The 22,034-nt window shown below is 36.3% G+C and overlaps 2 protein-coding genes across 3 annotated transcripts in view; one reads left to right on the forward strand and one right to left on the reverse strand.

Moving 5' to 3' along the window:
* Positions 1 to 22,034, reverse strand: part of LOC127881997 (polyamine-transporting ATPase 13A3-like) — a 563,467-nt gene that overhangs the window by 364,497 nt on the left and 176,936 nt on the right. The gene's annotated exons all lie outside the window — the stretch shown is intronic.
* LOC127882001 (RAF proto-oncogene serine/threonine-protein kinase-like) overlaps positions 1 to 22,034 on the forward strand; it is a 39,123-nt gene that overhangs the window by 11,415 nt on the left and 5,674 nt on the right. For both annotated transcript variants that reach the window (XM_052430348.1, XM_052430347.1), the window contains exons 3-13: positions 4,131 to 4,251; positions 4,979 to 5,118; positions 6,827 to 6,932; positions 8,471 to 8,543; positions 9,233 to 9,394; positions 12,298 to 12,550; positions 14,272 to 14,418; positions 15,181 to 15,334; positions 17,763 to 17,873; positions 19,149 to 19,218; positions 20,490 to 20,677. In XM_052430348.1, the coding sequence (XP_052286308.1) occupies positions 4,131 to 4,251; positions 4,979 to 5,118; positions 6,827 to 6,932; positions 8,471 to 8,543; positions 9,233 to 9,394; positions 12,298 to 12,550; positions 14,272 to 14,418; positions 15,181 to 15,334; positions 17,763 to 17,873; positions 19,149 to 19,218; positions 20,490 to 20,677 (1,525 nt within the window). The remainder of the gene's footprint in view (positions 1 to 4,130; positions 4,252 to 4,978; positions 5,119 to 6,826; positions 6,933 to 8,470; positions 8,544 to 9,232; positions 9,395 to 12,297; positions 12,551 to 14,271; positions 14,419 to 15,180; positions 15,335 to 17,762; positions 17,874 to 19,148; positions 19,219 to 20,489; positions 20,678 to 22,034) is intronic.

A 22,034-nucleotide genomic window follows, 5' to 3' on the forward strand; every position in this document is an offset into this window, starting at 1 on the left:
GGGCTTCGAAAAGGGACCTCCGGACAAAAAAAGCTAATTGGCTACTACTACCAGAGTGCAAAGTCAACGGGAATGTTCAGGTGTTAACACACGACCTGGACGAAATGTAAACACGCCTTTAAGAACTTTCTGTTGGCATATATCTCAAGTTATTGAAATACATTTGCAAAAATCTTAAGTGCATAAAAGGCAGTTTTGCTTGCAGTTTGTGTCGATACCTTAGGTATAAGAATTTATCTTTGAATACTTCATAAATCGGTGACAATTTCACGTTGCGTGAAGCATAACCGTGACCAAAAAATGCAGTACAAATTAAGGGTGTCACGTTTACAGATTTGTCTAAACGTTTAAACGAAATTAAATAAACGAAACGATAACGTTTATACGATATCCCTATGTCCGTTTTAAAAGCATCAATATCATCGCATTTCCAAACTGAAAATAGTAATTATTTCCGGAAGTAATATACAGTGCATAACTGCACATCCCATTCGCGCAATGACGTCATATTAAAACTATAAAATATTATAAAATAGACCATCCGTTTCACCACATGTGTATTCTTCATTCTATAAAAACAATTAATAAAACGTCTAAAATAATGTAAAATCGATGAAAAATACTGTTTCCGAAAACGACACTCCGAAAGAAATGCCCGTATTTTGCACATGAAATACAATGTGCATATCGTTTGACCGCAGAAAATGAAAAAACAGTTAACTAGCAAAAACGTACTCAATATATAATTTGGTTAAAATATTGCTTTTCGACATGCTACTGCAGTGTTTCACTTTGCTAATCAATCACTAAAAATATTTCAAGATGGCGGCATATGCACTGTTTCGTTGCCAAGTCGGAAAGTACCGAAGATTTTCCGTTAGTTTCCGTTCATGTCTGTGCCATCCGCTAACCAATCAGAAATAAATTACTGCCGAATTCGGTAGCCCGGATTTACCGCAAGTACCCGGATTTCGCAGTTCGTCATCGATATACTTCGTACGGCTTTCCGGCTATACGTTATTTGCACCCCGATATTTATTATATTGATATTGACTGTCGTTTAAACGTTTAATGTTTTGGTAAACGTTTTTGAGCAAAACACGAAACGCGACCGTTTAAATGTGACACCCTTAGTACAAATGGAATTTTTTAACAAAAACGCATGCTTATTAAATAAACAAATTTTGATGTATTTTACATTGCCATAAGCAGCATAAAAGTCTGTCCTTTATGTACTAGTCGAGATCCTTAAGAAAAATTGTTTTAAAAAGTAATTTGAAAAAAGCTCCACTTACCGGTGTGCTTACATCAATAAAAAAGCACCACTTACCGATGTGCTTACATCAATAAAAAGCACCACTTACCGAGGTGCTTACATCAATAAAAAAGCACCACTTACCGGTGTGCTTACATCAATAAAAAAGCACCACTTACCGATGTGCTTACATCAATAAAAAAACACCACTTACCGGTGTGCTTACATCAATAAAAAAGCACCACTTACCGGTGTGCTTACATCAATAACAAAGCACCACTTACCGATGTTATAACATCAATTGAAGTTTGATTGTGAAACCCACATAGTCACGTCATCCTGCACCCTGACTACACTGAGCAGGCTTTTGACCTAAAAAGGTAGTTTTAAACGATGTGTCGGTAAATCATGTTTATGCTATATAATCAATGAAAAAGCTATACGCGCTTTAGTATTTTTTCTGGTTTCGATTAATTATCATTAATAAAAGAATATAATTTCAAACACGTGTTTAGTGTGTGTGTGTGTTTTTTCCATCTATGACAATTTTTCGAAAATAGTAATTAATCTGTAAAAATACCTTTGTTTAATAGGACATTAACTTTAGGTTTTTATATTGAAACTGTCCCTAAACTAAGGTAAAGTCTAAAGAAACCTACTTTGGCTTATTACCGGTTGAGAACATAACAACATTGCATTAGAAATATCACCTTTTTTAGATGCGGCCACAGAATAATATTTATGACAAAACACTTACATACACACGATATGAATCATCGTTTATTACGTAGAAGATTTCCATAAGTAAAAGAAGTGATTTTCACGTGAAACACATGCTTAGTACCTAGGAATTCGGTTAGTCGCACTGTTAATTCGCACTGTAAAGATTTAGGCGCAAATAATTGTCTGTTTCCACTTATCTGACAGACTTTAATTTACTTGTATTTATATTCTACGTTGAATGTTCGAGTATTAATGATGCACTTAATCAATTCACCTGATTAATTGTAAGATGTATGATACGTTTTGCTAAATTTGAACTTTCGCTAAATTTACTCTAAAGGGATTAATTCATAGTTCGGAAAAGAGGATTTTAAAGAAAATTGTCATATAATTAAAAAGCAATTAGAACATAATGTTAAATCATAACACTCATGACTTAGGAAATTGTTTGAAACATTCACATTTTCACGGTTTTCACCGAATTTTTTTTTTAAGTATTTGTAAACTTAACTATCTTTTTTATTTGCTTCTATAGGTACAGGGTATGACTTCCGGCATTAGGGTTTTATTTCTTGCTGTTATAATTATTTACGACTATTCAAAACAGTATATACTGGTTAGTTTATATATTAAATGATCTTTCTGAAAGAACGTCTGTGATTAAGTACAAATAAAAAGAATATTCAAGAGAGATAGCGAAATTACTGCATGTGATGACATTTTCGTATTAAATTGGGCAATAGTAAAACTTGTACTTTTAATCGATGTTTGTGGAAACAATTAACATCTTCGTTTTGGCCTTACTAGCAATGTAGGGGACCGACGTGCACAATGAGGAATAAAACAGGAATAACTGGTTGACCCATTTATGCCTAGCGTCTAGAAAAAAGGCCTTGGCAAACAGCGTAGACGCATATGAGACGCCGCATGATGCGGCGTCTCATCTGAGTCTGCGTTGATTGCTGTTAGGAATTTCTCTAAGAAATATTCTAAATATAGAAATAAATATACTAGACATCCCTATTTTTGGCAATACATTGATCCAAATTAGAAGGATGGGAGAGTCCACTAGGCTTAAATGGGTTAATATCGTTATCTTGCCAGGAAATTTATCTTCGTAAGATGAAGCACGAACAGCATTTGATCGATCGTAACTTTTCATATTAATCAGATGCAAGCAAATCATGGTGTGTTGACCTGTAACTATCACTCTCAAATCGACCTGAAAATATCAAATGACAGATCTACTTAGAAAAATCATTCCCAATTCGACATGGACATATCATTCACAGTTCGACCTGAACATACCATTCACAGTAAGAGATGGGCATATTATTTACATTATCAGCCGTTTGTTTCCAGGTGCTTGATCCAGTCTTATCTTAAACTGTTTCAAGCTGGGCCAAAAACATCAACCTATCATAAAACTTCAAAATTAAGAATATTCCTTAAACGTCGTTGTTCGAAAATGCCTTAAAAGTAATGTTTAGCATGGCAGTATACACATAAAATTACAATAGCCTTCATTTAGAACAATATGATAATTACAAAAGCTCCATTGTAGTTTGTATAATAATATATTTTAACTGTAAAGAACGATTTCTGTGATTTATGTTTGTTCTTTATTCTTAACCCATTTATGCCTAGCGTCTAGAAAAAAAGGCTTTGGGAAACAGCGTACACCCGGATGAGACGCCGCATGATGCGGCGTCTCATCAGGGTCTGCGCTGTTTGCTTAAAGGAATTTCTGTAAGAAATATTCTAAATATAGAAATAAATATACTAGACATCCCTAATTTTGGAAATAAATTGTTCCAATTTAGCAGGATGGGAGAGTCCACTAGGCATAAATGGATTAAGACTAAGAGCGGGTTTGTAAATACCGGCTCTGACGTCGGTTATATTACTGAAGATGTCACACAACACACAAAAGGGTTCAGATCCAAACAAGCATACGAGCAATAGTAGTTTAATTGCAGTAAATATTAGCCTCGTTCTGGGAAAACGTGGCTTTATGCGCATGCGTAAAATGTGTACCAGGTTAGCCTGTGCATTGAAAGGCAGCACAGCCTAGCACAGGATATAAGCCTCGTTTTCCCAAAGCGCGACTCAAGTAAGCCGCACAGTGCTTTGATTGTTGACTGTTGTTCAGATTGGCTTCCGAGCTGTTCGATGGTCGGGACACGTGGTTCTACGCCTACAGCCCCTGTGTCCCATTGACCCTTCCTGAGAACCCAGATGGGGCCTTTGGTGACATGTGCATGGGCGTGGCGGTAAGTATGTTCTCAGCTGTCACGGGATTTAAATCGATGCAAATTGCATTTTCCATAGAAGCACACTTAAGTAGCTACATTGAAGTGAATGTAAATGCATAAAATCAGCATGTTAGTTAAGTTACATGGTAAATGCGCTTTTGTCTGCCGACGTGACAATCAATAACAGTGCAGATAATGCATTATTTAAAATCGCATTACCGTTCGTAATTAACATCTACGTGACTTTGCACCTCATGACGTCAAAAAATTTCATGTTGGGTTTCTTTATATACATACATGTTTAGAATAATAAACTACCGTTTATGTAATATTTTTTAAAACTTTAAACTTTGTTAAGCTATGATGTGTCTAATATAGCTGTTTTTTGTTTTGATAAATAAACACAACATCAATGTAGAAATGTACATTTTGAAATAAGTTTAGAATTAAATTAGTGTAAAAAATACATCCAAGTAAAAGTACAAAAAGCAGCATATAATTTGTATATACTTCTTTATTTATTATATACATAGTATATATGTGTCGTGTTCTTAGAAAACGACACTTTCCGCCTAAACTTAATTTTCGGTAAGGGGAGACTTCCGTGAAACTAAAAATACCATGAAAGCGGAAAGTGTCGTCCCTGATTAGCCTTTGCAGACTAAACAGGCTAATCTGGGACGACACTGTATGCAAATGCATGAAGCCCAGTTTTCTAAGGACGTGTCTCTATTATTTTTCCTAGATGTGCAAATATCTTCCCAAGTCCGGACCGAACAAACGGAGTTTCTATTACAACTTGGGATACGGAACACACGCAGAATTCAAGAAAGAGACCACAAAGGCTAACCTGACCGAGATCACGATAACTTACAAGGGGTCAGGGTAAGCGATCTGTTCAGATACAAACACACATAAGTATAATTGTAGTTTTATAGTAATGAATTTGTCCCTCGATCTTGGAAAACGGAGCATAATGCATGTGCCGAAAGTTTCGTCCCAGATTAGCCTGGGAATTCCGCACAGGCTTATCAGGGACGACACTTTCCGGCTCAACTGCATTTTCTTCATAAAGAGAATTCCTTTAAACGAAAAATACCATATGAAAGGCTGATCTGACCGAGATAACGATAGTTTCAAGGGATAAGGGTAAGTGTTTGGCTAACGAAATATGTACATTTTGTGAAGTTTTTTTTAAAGTTGAAACATTATTGTTAGCAGACATCTGCTCATGCATTTTTTTGCATATGTAAAGTCTACGATATCAAACTATTGACTCTTGTTTTAAGTGATTTTTTGTGGATAGAAATGTTATCAAGCAAGTTGCTCTGTTTGCTTTTAAATGAAGTGCACTTTAGGGATAGATAACAAATTTCAAGAATCAAAATAACCTTAACCCATTTATGCCTAGTGGAATCTCCCATCATTCTAAATTGGATCAATTTATTTCCAAAATTAGGGATGTCTAGTATATTTATTTCTATATTTATAATATTTCATGCGGCGTCTCATCTGGGTCTACGCTGTTTTCCAAGTCCTTTTTTTTCTAGACGCTAGGCACAAATGGGTTAATAACACTTGTAAGTGTGGAGATTTATGGTGTTGGACAGAGCGAAAGATCTGAGCACCCTAAAAGTGGTTTATAACTGTTGTAAATTGTAACGAGAAAAAATGGCTATGTCATTGACAAGAATGCTTCATTTTTACAGAAATGTTCAATTGAATAATAGTTTGTGACAGTAAAGTCGGATATTATAAATTTCAGTACGGAACACTTTACCTGAAGTGCTTTATATATTTTAAATACATCGCCAATCATTAGATAGCATGTCAAATAATGGGTTTATTTCTAATTTTGATTTGAATGTATACCGCCGTTGCTACGATACTCAGAAAAGGGTAGTATTCAGAGCACAGTTTTCAGCAATGAGACATTGAGGTTTGATCTACGAATACTGTTTACCATCATACAATTGTGATTGCTGTATGAACATTTTGCCCATCTAGAAATTATAAACGAGCCTCACCCTTTGAAAATTGGGTTTAGAGTTTGTGCTTGAACAGTTGTGAACGATTAGCCTGTGTAGTCTGCACAGGCTAATCGGGGACGAGGCTTTCCGACTAAACATGCTTTTCGCTAAGAGGATGTTTTCTCAAACCAAAAATACCATAAAAGCGGACAGTGTCGTCTCTGATTAGCCTTTTATTTACTACACCGGCTAATCTGGACGGCACTTTACGCCCATGAATTAAGCCCTGTTTTCGCAGACCGCGACTCACATGTTTAACGATAAATAAACAACGAGTTGGAATTCTGTTGCGTAGGAATTTAGTCACGAAGACCTTAGCACGGGAACAATCATCATATGGCGAACATAATTTTAGATAATATTTAAACAGAATTTGAAGAGTTGATGCGCTCAAATTTCTGGACAAACCCGTTGTTTTTTTATTAAAATTATCTGTTTAAAACACGTATTGAAATTATTTCGTATTCTCATTTCGACGTCCAATAATTAAATGGAAAGATAAGTCCGGTCATTATTACTGAAGGATCTGTTTATACGTAGTAATCAACTTGTCCTATTTCCAGGTCGCACGCGATAAAGGAGTCTCTGGTGAAGTTAATATGCGACCGAGAACGAAGAGCTGCAAACGACACGTTGTTTAAAGTCATCAAAGATGAAAAGAAAGATTTGGTAATGGAACAAAAGAATCTTCGAATCTATAGACATGTAACGGTACTCTTGAAGAAGAACAAACGTGAATCTTCGATATTAATGTCGTCCTTCCAATAGTTATCAGTATTCAGTGAGACCAAGCTTAACCCATTTATGTCTAGCGTCTAGAAAAAGGCCTTGGCAAACAGCGTAGACGCAGATGAGACGCCGCATGATGCGTCGTCTCATCTGGGTCTGCGCTGTTTGCTTAAAGGAATTTCTGTAAGAAATATTCTAAATATAGAAATAAATATACTAGACATCCCTAGTTTTGGAAATCAATTGATCCAATTTAGAAAGATGAGAGAGTCCACTAGGCATAAATGGGTTAATATATGTTAACAGTTGCTTTTATCCGTTCAGGACCAGAATTTCGTTTTATGTGGTTACACAAACGTACATTAACTTAAGCACACACTGACACTATAAATACATCCACATATTAAAATCATGAAAAAAACTACAATAATGTGTACGTCTTTTTATGTCATGAAGTATATCTGAATTCGAGATGAATTTGACTCTTCACGGGGTCAAGGATCGAGAAAGCAAAGAAAGATTTGATTACCGGGTTTTATGGCATTGTTGGAATTTTTTTTGTGTTCATCTTTTGAGGAAAAGTATACTTATATGCCTATATTGCCTAAAGGAATCTATTGCCTTCACACATACTTGATAACTTGCATGAATTATTACATACGCAATAACATTAGGCTGTGTGCATTGTTGTAGAATGCATAACTTCATGACACTGAATGTTTGTATTGACAAACTCTATCACATTGAATTGTTATAAATTGCATAACTTAATCACATTGAATTGTTATAGATTACAGAACTTCACCACAATGACTTGTTATAGATTACAGAACTTCACCACATTGAATAGTTGTAGATTGCAGAACTTCCTCAATTGAATAGTTGTAGAAAGCACAACTTCATCACATTGAATAGTTGTAGAAAGCAGAACTTCATCACATTGAATTGTTGTAGAATACAGAACTTCATCACACTGCATTGTTTAAGATTTCAGAATTTTATCACATTGAATTGTTATAGAATGCAGAACTTCATCTCATTTAATTGTTGTAGAATGAAGAACCTCGTCACATTGAATTGTTTTAGATTTTAGAACTTCACCACATTGAATTGTTTTAGATTGCATAACTTCATCACATTGAATTATTTTAGATTGCAGGACGTCATCACATTGAACTGGTGTAGATTGCAGAACTTAATCATATTGGATTCTTATAGATTTCAGAAAATCATCACATTGATTTTTTATAGATTGCAGAACTTCATTTCATTGAATTGTTTTAGATTGCGGAACTTCATCACATTGAATTGTTTTAGATTTTAGAACTGCACCACATTGAATTGTTTTAGATTGCATAACTTCATCATATTGGATTCTTATTAATTTCATAAAATCATCACATTGAATTTTTATAGATTGCAGAACTTCATCACATTTGTTTTAGATTGCGGAACTTCTTCACATTGAACTGTTTTAGATTGCAGAGCTGCGTCACATTGCTTGCTGTCCAGACGGGTATAAAAACATGAAGTCAGAAACACTGGGTGATGGTATGTCTTCGATGTACAATCCGGTCAGGCGAAACATTGCATGTCTTTATGTTTTGAAGAATAACAATTTAATACATATGTCTTACATATCCTATCAATGTAACCAATCAATCGTGGTATCAATCATTGTCAGATTGAACATATTTAGTTTAAACGTATTTAATTTAGCTCGATTGCAAAGAAAGTCTTATGCTTATTTTAATCACTATCGAGTCCGTTTCCTGCGACTAAAAATAATGCTTGGGTTTTCTTTGGAAGATCTAAAGAACGCTCTAAAGTTGGGCATCGAACGCGTGACCTCCCGGTCGCTAGGTAGACAACAAATCCACTACGCCACGGCGACCAATAACTTCGTGTTGTGATTTTGAACTCAGAATATAATAGTACATTCTAAATCACTTTATAAAAATGTTTAATATTTTACGAGTATATATACTATACGAGAATCCCACAGTCGTTCCTCTTTTAATTTAATTTCCTTAAATTAATGAAAAAACGTTGGCCGTGTAATAAGCCTGTCAACATCAAATCTGGTGCGAAAATATGAAATCTTATTACAAAACATCGATGCTAGATAGGCAACGAAAATGCGAATCCTTTTTAGATTATAACATACATGTCGTGACACCTGTTGTTGCAAATTAGTTGATCAATTAATGCCGCACTGTCTTTCTGTATTATTTTACAAGAGATGATGACTGTAGAGGAAAAGGAAGACCACATAGAGGTGGACCGTGTTAAAGTCATGATCATAGTGGGCGTTAACCTGGCTGTGATCCTCATGGCGAGCTGTGTAGGCATGATGTGTACCGGCAAACGGGCACATCGAGAATTCTACCATAAACTGCCTGGTGAGAAACTGATTATACATAATTTTATCAGGATACATTCTACCATATGTCAGGACACATTCTACCATATGTCAGGACAGATTCTACCATATGTCAGGACACATTCTCCCATATGTCAGGACACATTCTACCTGTGTCAGGACAGATTCTACCATATGTCAGGACACATTCTACCATAAACTGCCAGGCGAGAAACACAGGTGGTTAGCGTGTGGCTATGATATAAATTAGTAAAAAAAAATCAGGGGAAGGTATATATACGTATTACCATATTTCAGGCACATTCAACTATATTTCAGGACACGTTCTTCCATAAGCTGGCATGTTAAGACAAGTTATGAGCAAAGCTTAAGCAACAGGGCATAAAATGTCGTCCTAGACATTATTCCAATTTTATGGAATTTTTCGTCTAAAAGAAGTCTCTTCTGTGCGAAAATCCAGTAAAGACGGATAGTGTCGTCCCTGATTAACATGTGCGGAGTTCACATGCTCATCTAGGGCGACACTTTTCGTACGTGCAGTAAGCCCGGTTTTACCAGAACGGAGCTCATATTTATACTTAACTGGAAGGCGAGATAATGCAGTTCTCCCCTAATTACAGCAAGTAACTTGTCAGTATTTATAATACATTTTAGACTGAATGTGCATTAGAACATCGGATTTTTCTAAATTATTTCTTTCTGATTTTTTTTAATGTAATAAAATGATGTATATTTACCGACGAAATTGCCACGAAGAGCACTAGACTTTTAGATAAAGACACCACTTGAATTAATAAACATAAAAGTATCCCCACAAATAATATGTCATCAAGTTTCACGGAAAATGACGAAAACATAAATTCCTTCATAATGACGAACGGTCTTCTTTCCAAATCGAACCATCGACAATTTACGGTAATACTTTACGCTGATGTGGTAGTTTAACTTGTTAGCAATTTCCCACTTAGAAACAAAGTGAAAATGGCTATGTGCAAATAGAATAAAACCAGAACAGCCTGCGAGACTGCGAGTCACTCTCAGTCTGTTCATGTTTTATGCTGTTAGCTTCTAATCAGTATCTAATTGTTGGAGATAAGAGGTCTTAAATTAAATATAACTTTTTAAGGGACTTAAAATGCGTGAAAATACGTATCTAAGTGGTAAAGGGTTGATTGATACATGAGCTAGCAAATAAAAGCATACCGACTTGTATCAATATTATGTCTTGTACGGAACAACGATTATTAACACGTACTGATGTACTGACATATCTACATATACGTATCTTAGAGGTAAAGGTTTAATTAATACATGAGCAAGCAAACAATAGTATGCCGACTTGTGGCAATGTCGTGACTTGTACGACACGTTTATATTAACACGTGCTGATGTACTGACATAAGTACACGGTTTACAATCTATTTCATAACAAGCAATATGATAAGGGCGTCTCATTGCAGAAGTATCGATGTGTACCGTGATATGACCCGCATCCGCGCAGTCTGGTCAGGAGCTACCCTGTCCGTATCTGATACCGCGAAAGCTTGCGTGACGTAATAGCGGACAGGGTAGTCCCAGAATAGCCTGCAAGATGGCGCAGTGGCGCAGGCTGGTCTCGTGCTACGCTGGCCATATGTGGCGTAGAGCCCGTTTTCGCATCACAAAGGCCATATTTAAGAGAGAAGTACGAAGTACTCATAGTTATTGCGATAGAAGTCTCGGTTTGTTATAGTTCTTTCATTACTGTAAGTGTTTCTTCATCTCGATTATTAATTGAAAGCAGGGTGTATTTTGACAAAGATAGTGGATACAACCGTTTTGTCCAGCAGTGAGTTCAACTTGTAACGTAACCATGCCACACTATATGATTACAATTGATATGGAATTCTAGCTTAACTATTTACTGGTGGTAGGTTTTAATAGATAAGACGAACTTATTTGCCTAAATATGTATATTTACTTTTCCAAAGTACCCTGCGACATAGTTAAACTGATGTCGAGATAAAATGAACGACAAGCGTTATTTATTGGTGAAAATTCCTTCTGCAAAGAGCCATAAATTTTTATTAAAATAAATAAAACGCTGTGACTTTTAAGAGTTTTGTCTTTGAAATCGTTTTAAGTTGATGTTTATACTGAAGATGTGTGTGTGTGTGTGTGTGTGTGTGATGCAAAGACAATAAAACATGCAGTTTGTATACAGGTCGGACCTTAATGACTTCGTGAAGAAGCCGGTAGGACCTGCAATAAACTTTGAAGTACACACTTAGTTTGTATATATAATGTCGCAGATTTCAAAGGCTAAAGCTAACGAAAACTGACACTGACTTTATATGCATGAATTCAATAACCACATCAATATTGATTATTAATATAATAACTTCAGATCTCTGATTGAATCTGCTGTTTGATTATTGGCATAAGTATTTCCATTTGACTATAAAACCTCAGATTTAACAAAGTCATATTGACGCCACAAGGCATATTGACGCCTCTGTTACAATTATCGGTTGCGTAATATCCAATTTATAATTAAACCAAAACCATAATGAGCATTTTAAAGACGTTGTGTGAAAATATTTGCAAATTGCAGGATTTCTTTTGCGAAAAGGCTAATAATCGGCTCTACCATGTACATTATGCCACCTGAAACAGCATCAACGTCTGTACAGAACAGTAAGCTGCATTTTTTGGAAAATTGGTCTGAATGAATGTGCGTACAGTGTCGTCACAGATAAGTATGTGCAGACTTTGTTTCATAAAAGTCTTCTTTAAATTGAAAAAAAAAATCCACTAAAGCAGAAGGTGTCGTCTCTGTGTACTGCACAGTCTCATCTGGGACGAGACTTTATGCACATGCATAAAGTCCTGTTTTCCCGGAGCGATACTAAATATATTCACAGTTTGGGTTTTTACTTCAAGGGGTTCGCAACGTCCAGGAACCCAACCTTTACCAACTGACCAGCAGCCAGGACATAGAACATGGGTCTCTGGACCCACCTGGCCATATGAGCGCTTCAGTTACCAACCTTAAGGGGTCGGCGGCTGTGAAGGGGCCGGCGGGTCCACACAAGCAGGATTACCGAGACGGGGCTCCGGCTAGGCGGAAGTCGTTCATTTTCCCCGTGCTTGAACACTCTTGTATTCCCGAAGAATGTATCTCTTTAGGTCAAAGGTAACAAATTGGATCGCTTGCTTTTTATGCCCCGGATCGAATGATCGGGGGCATATTGTATTTGGCCTTTCTGTCTGTCATTCTGTCACACTGTCATTCTGTCCCAAAACATTAACCTTGGTTAAAGTTTTGCGATAACTTTTGCAATATTGAACATATCAACTTGATATTTGGCATGCAGGTGTATGTCATGGAGCTGCACATTTTGAGTGGTAAAAGGTCAAGGTCATCATTCAAGGTCAAAGGTCAAAAAAGTAATTCAAAGTGGCGCATTAGGGGGCATTGTGTTTCTGACAAACACATCTCTTGTTAAATACTGTTGTTGTCAATCTGAAAACAAGCGGTCTCTTTAATATGTATTCAATTTATGAAATAGTATTTAGTCCTTTCACAATTGTATCAAAATTAATTATTATATGATTATTGCCACAATACAACAAGCACAAAGATATACTAAAGGGATCCCAAATAAAGATAAAGTTCAATTCCACACTCATATTATTTTGAACACATCATACATTTGAATTAAAGTAACGCCCATATAAGTGAAGTATCTTTGAAAGGAATTGATGTCATTACACATTTGTTGTTATTCTCATAACATCTTACTATACTGTATACATGTATATATGGCTGACAGTATTGAGCCGCGCTCAGTGGAAAGGTGTTTAATGCATGTGCGTTAAGTGTCGTCCAGGATTGCTAAGAAGATACTTTTATGCTCCCGGTAGGGTGGCATAAAGCATTTGAACTGTCTGTCTGTCCGTCCCTCCGTCCGTCCGAAAACTTTAACATTGGCCATAACTTTTGCAATATTGAAGATAGCAACTTGATATTTGGCATGCATGTGTATCTCATGGAGCTACACATTTTGCGTGGTGAAAGGTCAAGATCAAGGTCATCCTTCAAGGTCAATAAATACAATCCAAGGGAAGTAATAAGCTTTAAAAGGGAGATAATTTCTAAACCTGCCAAATGATATATTGAAATTTTATTTCAAAGCGGCGAAATAGGGGGCATTGTGTTTCTGACAAACACATCTCTTGTTTAAACATATAATATCTTAAAAGCGGAAAGCAATCCACACATGCTAATCTGGAATGATACTTTACGCACATGCATTAAACCCCCTTTTCACAGATCACTACCCACATACATTAATTTGTTGCTTAAACAGTGCTAGTCGATTCTTATCTTGAGTGCGATTATAAATTACCGATTCAGCATAATATTATGTTTGTTCAGTGTAGGGTAGGGAGTGTACGTGTCTCTGTAATAGGCCGTTATCATACTTGCTTATCATGTAAAACGCATGGCAATATGCTGTACCTGTGGTTGTTAACTAGTACATCCTTAAATAAACCGATTAAAGAGAACAACATTTTTACATCGCGTTATATCATTTAATTGTGCGAAAAAGGATGCTGTCATTTAGCCGCGCTCAGTGAAAATGGGCCTTAACGCATTTGCGCAAAGTGTCGCCCCTGATTAGCTTGTGCAGACCTCACTGGCTTATAGGGACCACACTTTCATCTTTTATGGAATATTTGATCTTGAGGAAGTCTCTTCTATTAAAAAATCAGTTCACGTGGTAAGAGTCGTTCCTGGTTAGCTTGTGCGGTATTCATAGGCTAATCGTGGGCGACACTTTACGCACTTGTATTAACCTCCGTTTTCGCAGAGCGCGGCTCATTTCTTGTTACAACAATCATTATTTCCAGGCTGGGCGGAGGTTTGTTCGGGGATACGTACCTCGGGGAGTGGACGGGTATCACAGTGGCCGTCAAACGCGTCACCCTGAGTGTTCACACTTACCAGTCCGACAGGGAGAAGATTGAGGGCATGCAGAACGACATTGCCTTCCTCTGGTGAGAAACGTTTCGTGGGCTAGAATGAGCACAAGAAAATACGATGAAAAACAATATTTTTAAAGGTTATTTAAACCAAAAGAATAATTATTGTCATTGGTGTAAAACGTTTTTCCTTGACACTTTTCGCGAGCACGGTAAAATAAGTAATACTGGTAAAATCTGAATTATTGAATTGTACACGTCTTACCGCTAAATTCATACGCACTTTTGAGATTTGGACTGAAGTGTAATAAAGGTCTCATGAACCCATTTATGCCTAGTGGACTCTCCCATCCTTCTAAATTGGATCAATTTATCTAAAAAATTAGAGATGTCTGATATACTTATTTCTATTTTTAGAATATTTCTCACAGAAATTCCTTTAAGCAAACAACGTAGACCCTGATGAGACGCCCGAATTATGCGGCGTCTCATCTGGGTCTACGCTGTTTGCCAAGGCCTTTTTTGTAGACGCTAGGCATATATGGGTTAAAGTCACGTATTTGGGCGGCTTTCGTAAGAATCGCTCTCGAACGGTGTTACGAAAATATTTTAGTTTCTTTACATTGGATATATATTTTTCTTAACGATTTAGTCAATAACTTAATTAAAAAAATACATATATGAACGACGAAAAGAATTATGCATTTTTTCATAAGTTGTCTGAATTCTGTTATTTTGCGTCGTCACACCGTCGATATGCTCCCGGTTTTAAAATTATGTATTAATAGTCTTAAACAATACTTAATTAACTTATTTTTCACTAAACTGCATTTTCAGCAAGCAGCGGCATCGTAACATCGTGTCTCTGTTAGGCATGTGCAATGATTCCAAGCACCCGTACGTCATCTCCGAGTTCATACAAGGGGCCGTCGTCAAGGATTTCATAAAAAACAACAGAGAAACGATGACATGGTCTCACCGCATTAAAATTGTTAGTACACAAATTTTACCAGTATTGTTTTACTTTTACCAATACTAGTGTTGTTTTACTTTTACTGATATTGTTTTTTACTTTTACCAATATTTTTTTACTATAAAAAGCAAGGATGCTGAGTTACGTTTGAAAATAAATTATTGTTTATAAATTGATTTTTATAATATATAAAACATGTTCTATTTTTCTGGAGCGGTGTCTTGAAACTGTTCGTGGATCTCTCGACAGTATTTAATATTTTTTACACTAAACATTTTAGTATAATTATCAAACATATTAATGTTATTCCAATACTTCCTTTTAAAAATAGACTTTCTTTAATGAAATATATCATGCAGTAGTCTACCCGTGTCATCTTTCAACGTATTTATTTAAATACAAAATGCTTTTATTTGGACGTTACTTGTCACAACCCCAGTTATTCTCATATGTATGCATTAAAGGGACCTTTTCACGTTTTGGTAAATTGACAAAATAAAAAAAAATGTTTCAGATTCGCAAATGTTTGCTGTAGTTCTGATATCTGTGAGGAAACAGTAATACTGACCATCTACAATGCTGTAAAATATCCATTATATGCATCTTTTTGACGATTTAAAAACAATAAAATTATAAAGCGTTGCAATGCAGAACGATTGAATAATTTGGAGAGTTCTGCTGTTGTCTTTATATTTTGTGACACTACGAGGATTGCTTATATGCATATAATGGATACTTAAGAGCACGGTTAATGTTCAGTATTACTGTGAGCTCGCAAATATCATAACTACAACTAACATGTGTAAATCTAAAACTTTTGTTTTCAATTCTGTCAATATACCGAAACGTGCAAAGGTCCCTTAAAATAAAAAAACGCGGACGGTAATAATACAAGTATTTTTTCCTTATTATATTTCAGGAGTTTCTTTGTATTTATTTTGGGCGAATTATTAAATGAACGGACATATGTGGGCTTGTTAATTCGCCAGCTGACGAAGATAGATTTGCCCGCCTTTCCGTCTGTCCACAAGTTGATATTGTTTAATCGAGGATTTAAAGAAACTCGACTTTTTTTTATTCAACCATGTGCGTTAGAGAAAATGATAAAGTTATCTAGTGGACATTCGAATATCATGTGCTATTCATCGTGACGCATCTATTAATGAGCGATGAATAAGCCGAGCAAATCCGCATCGCCCCACTCATAAAAATAGCAGAATCGTGACTCAAATATGTGTCGGTCCTTGTTTAGACCAGAAATATTAAGCTGTGAAAGCCGGACTTTAGCCTAAATGTCTTTTGCCAACCACTGTCTTGATGTACAGTCGATTGGTGTATAACGGATAGCTAAGGACTTCGAGTCTCATTTCAACGTAAACACCATGCATTCAGTAATTAAACCATAAAACCTAGATAGACAACATGTCTTTCCTATTGAAACATGCTAGCGGTTTTAAATTTCCGAAAAAATGTTATTTGTTTACAGCGCAAATTTCATGGTACACTGATTCAGCCATTACCGGATCGCTTAGGTCTTTTTCGGATTACATGTGTATCGTGTTATTTCTTGAAATTTGACACAGCATCTGTAAAAACTAATTGCAATAGGTGTACATTTCCAGAAAGGAATTTCATTTCTGCGTTTTATAATACCAAGGTCATGAAAATCGCTGCACAATTGATGAGGTAATGGCTGTTCAAAGCGATGCACCCTATATTCGGGTCATTTTGAGTTGAATCTATGTATAGATTTGATAGTGAAAATATGTTTTCAGAGAAATCGATTTTTCGTTATAATTTGATTATTTTTCATTAAAAATGATGTTTTCACTTATTAATATCATAGCCACACGCTAGCCACATGTGTATTGGACAACTTCAATTGAGTTTATATTTATTTTGAGACAATCCCCACATTCCTAAATATGGGTCACCACATGTCCGTTATTCACTAAATCCCGAGTTGCAGCTTTCATGCTTATTTTATATGGTACGCATCATTTTGGTTTCTGTGCATTCTTACTTTTGTAAAGGACACATAATACTAAAATATTACATCAATGAACATTATGTTTACCAAACAAAATCTGCAAAATTCAAGAAACCATTCGTCTGCACTTTTCCTGTCGTCACAAAAACGTTGCGTACATAACGTGACCTTGTTTTGCTTTCGAAAAAAGAAACAGTTGTAAGCATTGACACACGCCAACAAAAACATGAATCGACTTAACAATGATAGGCTTCTTGTATTCAATTCATAGAAAACTATAAATCTTAACATAAATAAAAATATTTTGCAAAAAAAGTTTAACCTATCCGTTACTCACTAAAATCCGCTATACACCAATCAACTGTATAAAGTTGTATAAATGAACGTTTAGATAAAATAATGAAAACTTGTTAAACTGAATACTTTTGAACATGTTTCTCCTGTTTGTTAATTCAGCTTTCCCAGATAGCTGACGGTATGGCCTTCATACATTCGACTTCTCCACCTATTCTGCACCGTGATCTCCGGTGTGGCAACCTGTTCATTACCAGCAATGACGTCATCAAGGTAAATTTGAAAAATTCGCACAATATATGACCAGAAATTACGTCATCAGAGTGACGATTGAGATGTGAGGTGATAACGTCATTATTGTAACCACCGTCATGTGGCATTATATAAATGTGTTTATATCCTATGTGTTGTTCTCGATTTTTACCGAACTCTTTAAAAATGTTTCCACAGAAACGTGTGTTATCCTTACATTGGTGGAACTGACAATATCTTGTCTCAAATTTCCCCGACGTGGCGTGCGTAACACGCGTCTTCCTACCTGAAAGTCACACTTAGTCGAACATCACTTGAGATCGGCTGTTAAAAACCTTGAATATTCCTGTTTCGGCCAAACCTTTGCCTTATATCGATGATTGACATGGCACACATTTAAACATTTAAAAAAGACTTTCTTCCTTACGTAAAAGGTCAACGTCACACTTAGAGGAAAACGGTAAGAAATCGGCTTGAACATAACTGAAAAATCAGTCCTACCTGTACCATGTATTGAGTAATTTAAAACTTAATTGGCACAAATACAATCCATCATAACACGACGTTTCACGTGTATCGCAATGAAATAGTCAAGGTCGCTCTTGGAGTCAAAAGGTCATATTTTTCGTTATTAAAAAATACAATAAATGGCATCGATACAACTGTCGCATTTCTTTAGTACAACCTGTCTCTGCCTCAGAGGTCAAGGTCACACTAAGAGATCGAGGGTAAAATTTGGCATAAAAAGCTTGTTTTTAGGCCTTAACCTTATCATTTATTATAAAATTAGAAAATAACTTGCCATAGCTAACTATCACGAGGAAACGTTGTGTCGCGTTTATTATACTTCTCATTTCCACAAATGTCAAGGACATACTTAGTTGTCGAAAGTGTTTGTGGCCTAAGCGGAGGTTTTAAAGCAAACTGGAATGTGTGTGTGACGCGGGGGGGGGGGGGGGGACGTCCGTACACTTAAAAAAAAATTCTGGTTATATGTTAGTCCTCACATTCACACTGTGACAAATTTATTGGTAAACTTAGAATGTATATAGCATATATTTTCAGTCGAATATGCTTTTTTCATGACTTAAGTTTTGTTGTTATAGCCTAGTGAACTTTTCAACACATGTTTACCTTACCGATGTTCCAAATTTTTTTGCAAAAAAAATAAACAACATGCAAAATTAATCCAATTTGTAGTAAACAATCACCAGTTTGCTCGTTAGGATTCTTGATGGTAATTGGAGTAAAATTGCATCTCCATCAACATAGTTCCTCTGATCATGTTTCTTTCAGATCTGCGATTTCGGGATCGTGAAACTCATCCAACCACTGCGCGTCATTTGTCAGGCAGAAGACTGTTGTTGTAAGTTTGTAGTATGCTTTTTTCTAAAATGAAAAACATAACAGCGGCAATTACTGATGTATATGTTATGTATCCATTTGTAGTTCGCTGCCACATTTATTAGATTAACCCATTTATGCCTAGTGGACTCTCCCATCCTTCTAAATTGGATCAATTTATTTCCAAAATTAGGGATGTCTAGTATTTTTGGTTTCTATATTTAGAATATTTCTTACAGAAATTTCTTTAAGCAAACAGCGGAGACCCAGATGAGACGCCGCATCATGCGCCGTCTCATCTGAGTCTCCGCTGTTTGCCAAGGCCTTTTTTTCTAGATGCTAGGCATAAATGGCTTAAGGAATGATTTTATAATTGACCCACAATAGGCCAACATTGATAAGAGCGCAAAGTCACGTGACTCGCAGAACTCCAGAACGAGGCTGAACGTGTATAAATATCCAATAGTCCCGCGCAACGCCGCATCTGATTTCAACCTTTCACTCTTTTCAACATTCGGCAATGTAACGATTTAAAAAACACAATATGACATTGTCCGAATAAGTTATAAATATGTACTTTACATTATTAGTGTCAAAACATTAAATAAATTGTCTTGATAAAAGTACTTGTTTTTCTCCATTTTGTTCACACATTTGACACGCATTGTTAGAGCTTTTTATCGCGCCGTTTTAATAAAAGATCTATCTTGTTTATTGATACATCTGTGGTTTAATAACCCCTGTGTTTCGGATGTTCCCATTATCTCGTTATGATCAGATAATGTGCCGACAAAAACTAAATAACAGCATGGTGTCATATACAAACCGTGGTAGATGCCTTGTCATTGAAAACCATGTATGGTACCCCAATGTCTTTTCGTGGTAGAAGTATTACGTATTCATTTCTAAGACTAATGTAACGCAAAATACTCAAACTAAATACTGTATAGATATTAGCCAGTTAATCATAATAATACAGTGATTGCTGGACATTCGTCCTAGCCTATTTTTCACACAGGCGGACATTCGTTCCTTTGTTTTTTGACAACCTGAAAGTTCGTGCCATTTAGATGCAAATTTCATGATTTTAGTTATTATACATTTTTGTTGTAGCAGTGGACGTTGTGTTTTAGTTTTTTAAATTTACAATTCATATTTCTGATTATATATCAGAAATAATAATATCTGGTGAAATATTTAAATAAAACATATAATGACGTTGCTGTTGTTGTTGTTGTTGTTTATGATGATGATGATGATGATGATTATGATGATGATAGCGATACACTTTAGGTCAAGGTTTATACAGTGCCTGCCCCGCATCCATTGGCTGGACGGCCCCGGAAGTGCTCGAGCACCCGAACTCCACAGAGGAAGATGGCTATATCAGCACGGCAAGTGACGTCTACTCGTACGCCATCTTGGCGTGGGAGCTTGTCGTCTGCGAGGATCCGTACGAGGAGATGCACGTAGTGCAAGAGGTACTTGGGTTTTAGGCAAAATGGTGCGTGTAGTGTCGTCCCAGATTAGCCTGTGCAGTCCGCACTGGCTAATCATATACAGTACTTTAAGCTTTAATTGTGTTTTCCTTTAAAAGCAAGTCTCTTTTAAACAAAAATGCAGTCTACGGAAAGTATTGTCCCTGATTAGCCTGTGCGGACTGCACAGGTTGATCCGAGACGACACTTAGCGCACTTGCATTAAGCCCCGTTTCCCATTCTTGGCGTCGGGACCTGTTGTATTCGAGGCTCCATACGAGGAGAGGTACGTAATGCTAGATGTACATGGATTTAACCCATTTATTCCTAGCGTCTAGAAAAAAGGCCTTGGCAAACAGCAGAGACCCAGATGAGACGCCGCATGATGCGACGTCTCATCAGGGTCTGCGCTGTTTGCTTAAAGGAATTTCTGTAAGAAATATTCTAAATATAGAAATAAATATACTAGACATCCCTAATTTTGGAAATAAATTGATCCAATTCAGAAGAATGGGAGAGTCCACTAGGCATAAATGGGTTAACATCGAAATGATATGTAGTCCGACTTAACTGGATATTTTGAAAAGATGAGACTTCGTTTAAGAAAAAAACCACCACAAAAGCGGAGTGTCGCCCCAAATAAGCTTGTGCGGACTGCGGAGGCTTATCTGGGAGGACACAAGCATTAAACATAGTTTATACAGAGCTGGGTTTGTGTGTAAAGGAGTTTAGCCATTCCGAAATTCTAAAAGAAAATGCATCTTAAAAAAGACCTGCGAGAAATGATGTAAACAGTTTCATGAAGACTTAATTCTGTAAGTTATGAAACTATAACAACACTAAAAGAAAACAAAATACTCGAAGCAAACAATATTTGAAAACGTTTTTTATGCACCCCCTCGACATTTATTGCAAACTGTAAGTGTGTTTAGCTAGGTTGGCGCTAAGGAAAACAAATTAGTCGCCAAATCTAGGGGGTTCGGGGGCATGCCCCCCCCCCTGGAAATTTTTGGATCCTAGATAGTCTGTGGTGCGTTTTGGGGCTATTTCCTGAGCAAAATTAAGACTATTTTTGTCTGAAATTAGCCTTTTTTTTGTTTTAAAATTTTTCTTTGCTGGTGAGCCACTTGCTGACATTTTGCAGCCGATTTTTTTGTTTACATAGACACCGGTGGCGTAGTGGTAATGATACATTAACACCGTTAAACAGTTTTCGGCACATATGTCATGTGGTTTTTAGGTTTGAAACCACTAAAACAGCCCGCCCGTCTCGGTAGTAATTATACGACATTTTATAAAATCCAAATATTACTTAGTCAATTTTTTTTTGTTTTTGAAGAAATGCGTGAGACCATCATTG

Source organism: Dreissena polymorpha, chromosome 5 (assembly GCF_020536995.1).
Source record: "Dreissena polymorpha isolate Duluth1 chromosome 5, UMN_Dpol_1.0, whole genome shotgun sequence".
Taxonomy (NCBI): domain Eukaryota; kingdom Metazoa; phylum Mollusca; class Bivalvia; order Myida; family Dreissenidae; genus Dreissena; species Dreissena polymorpha.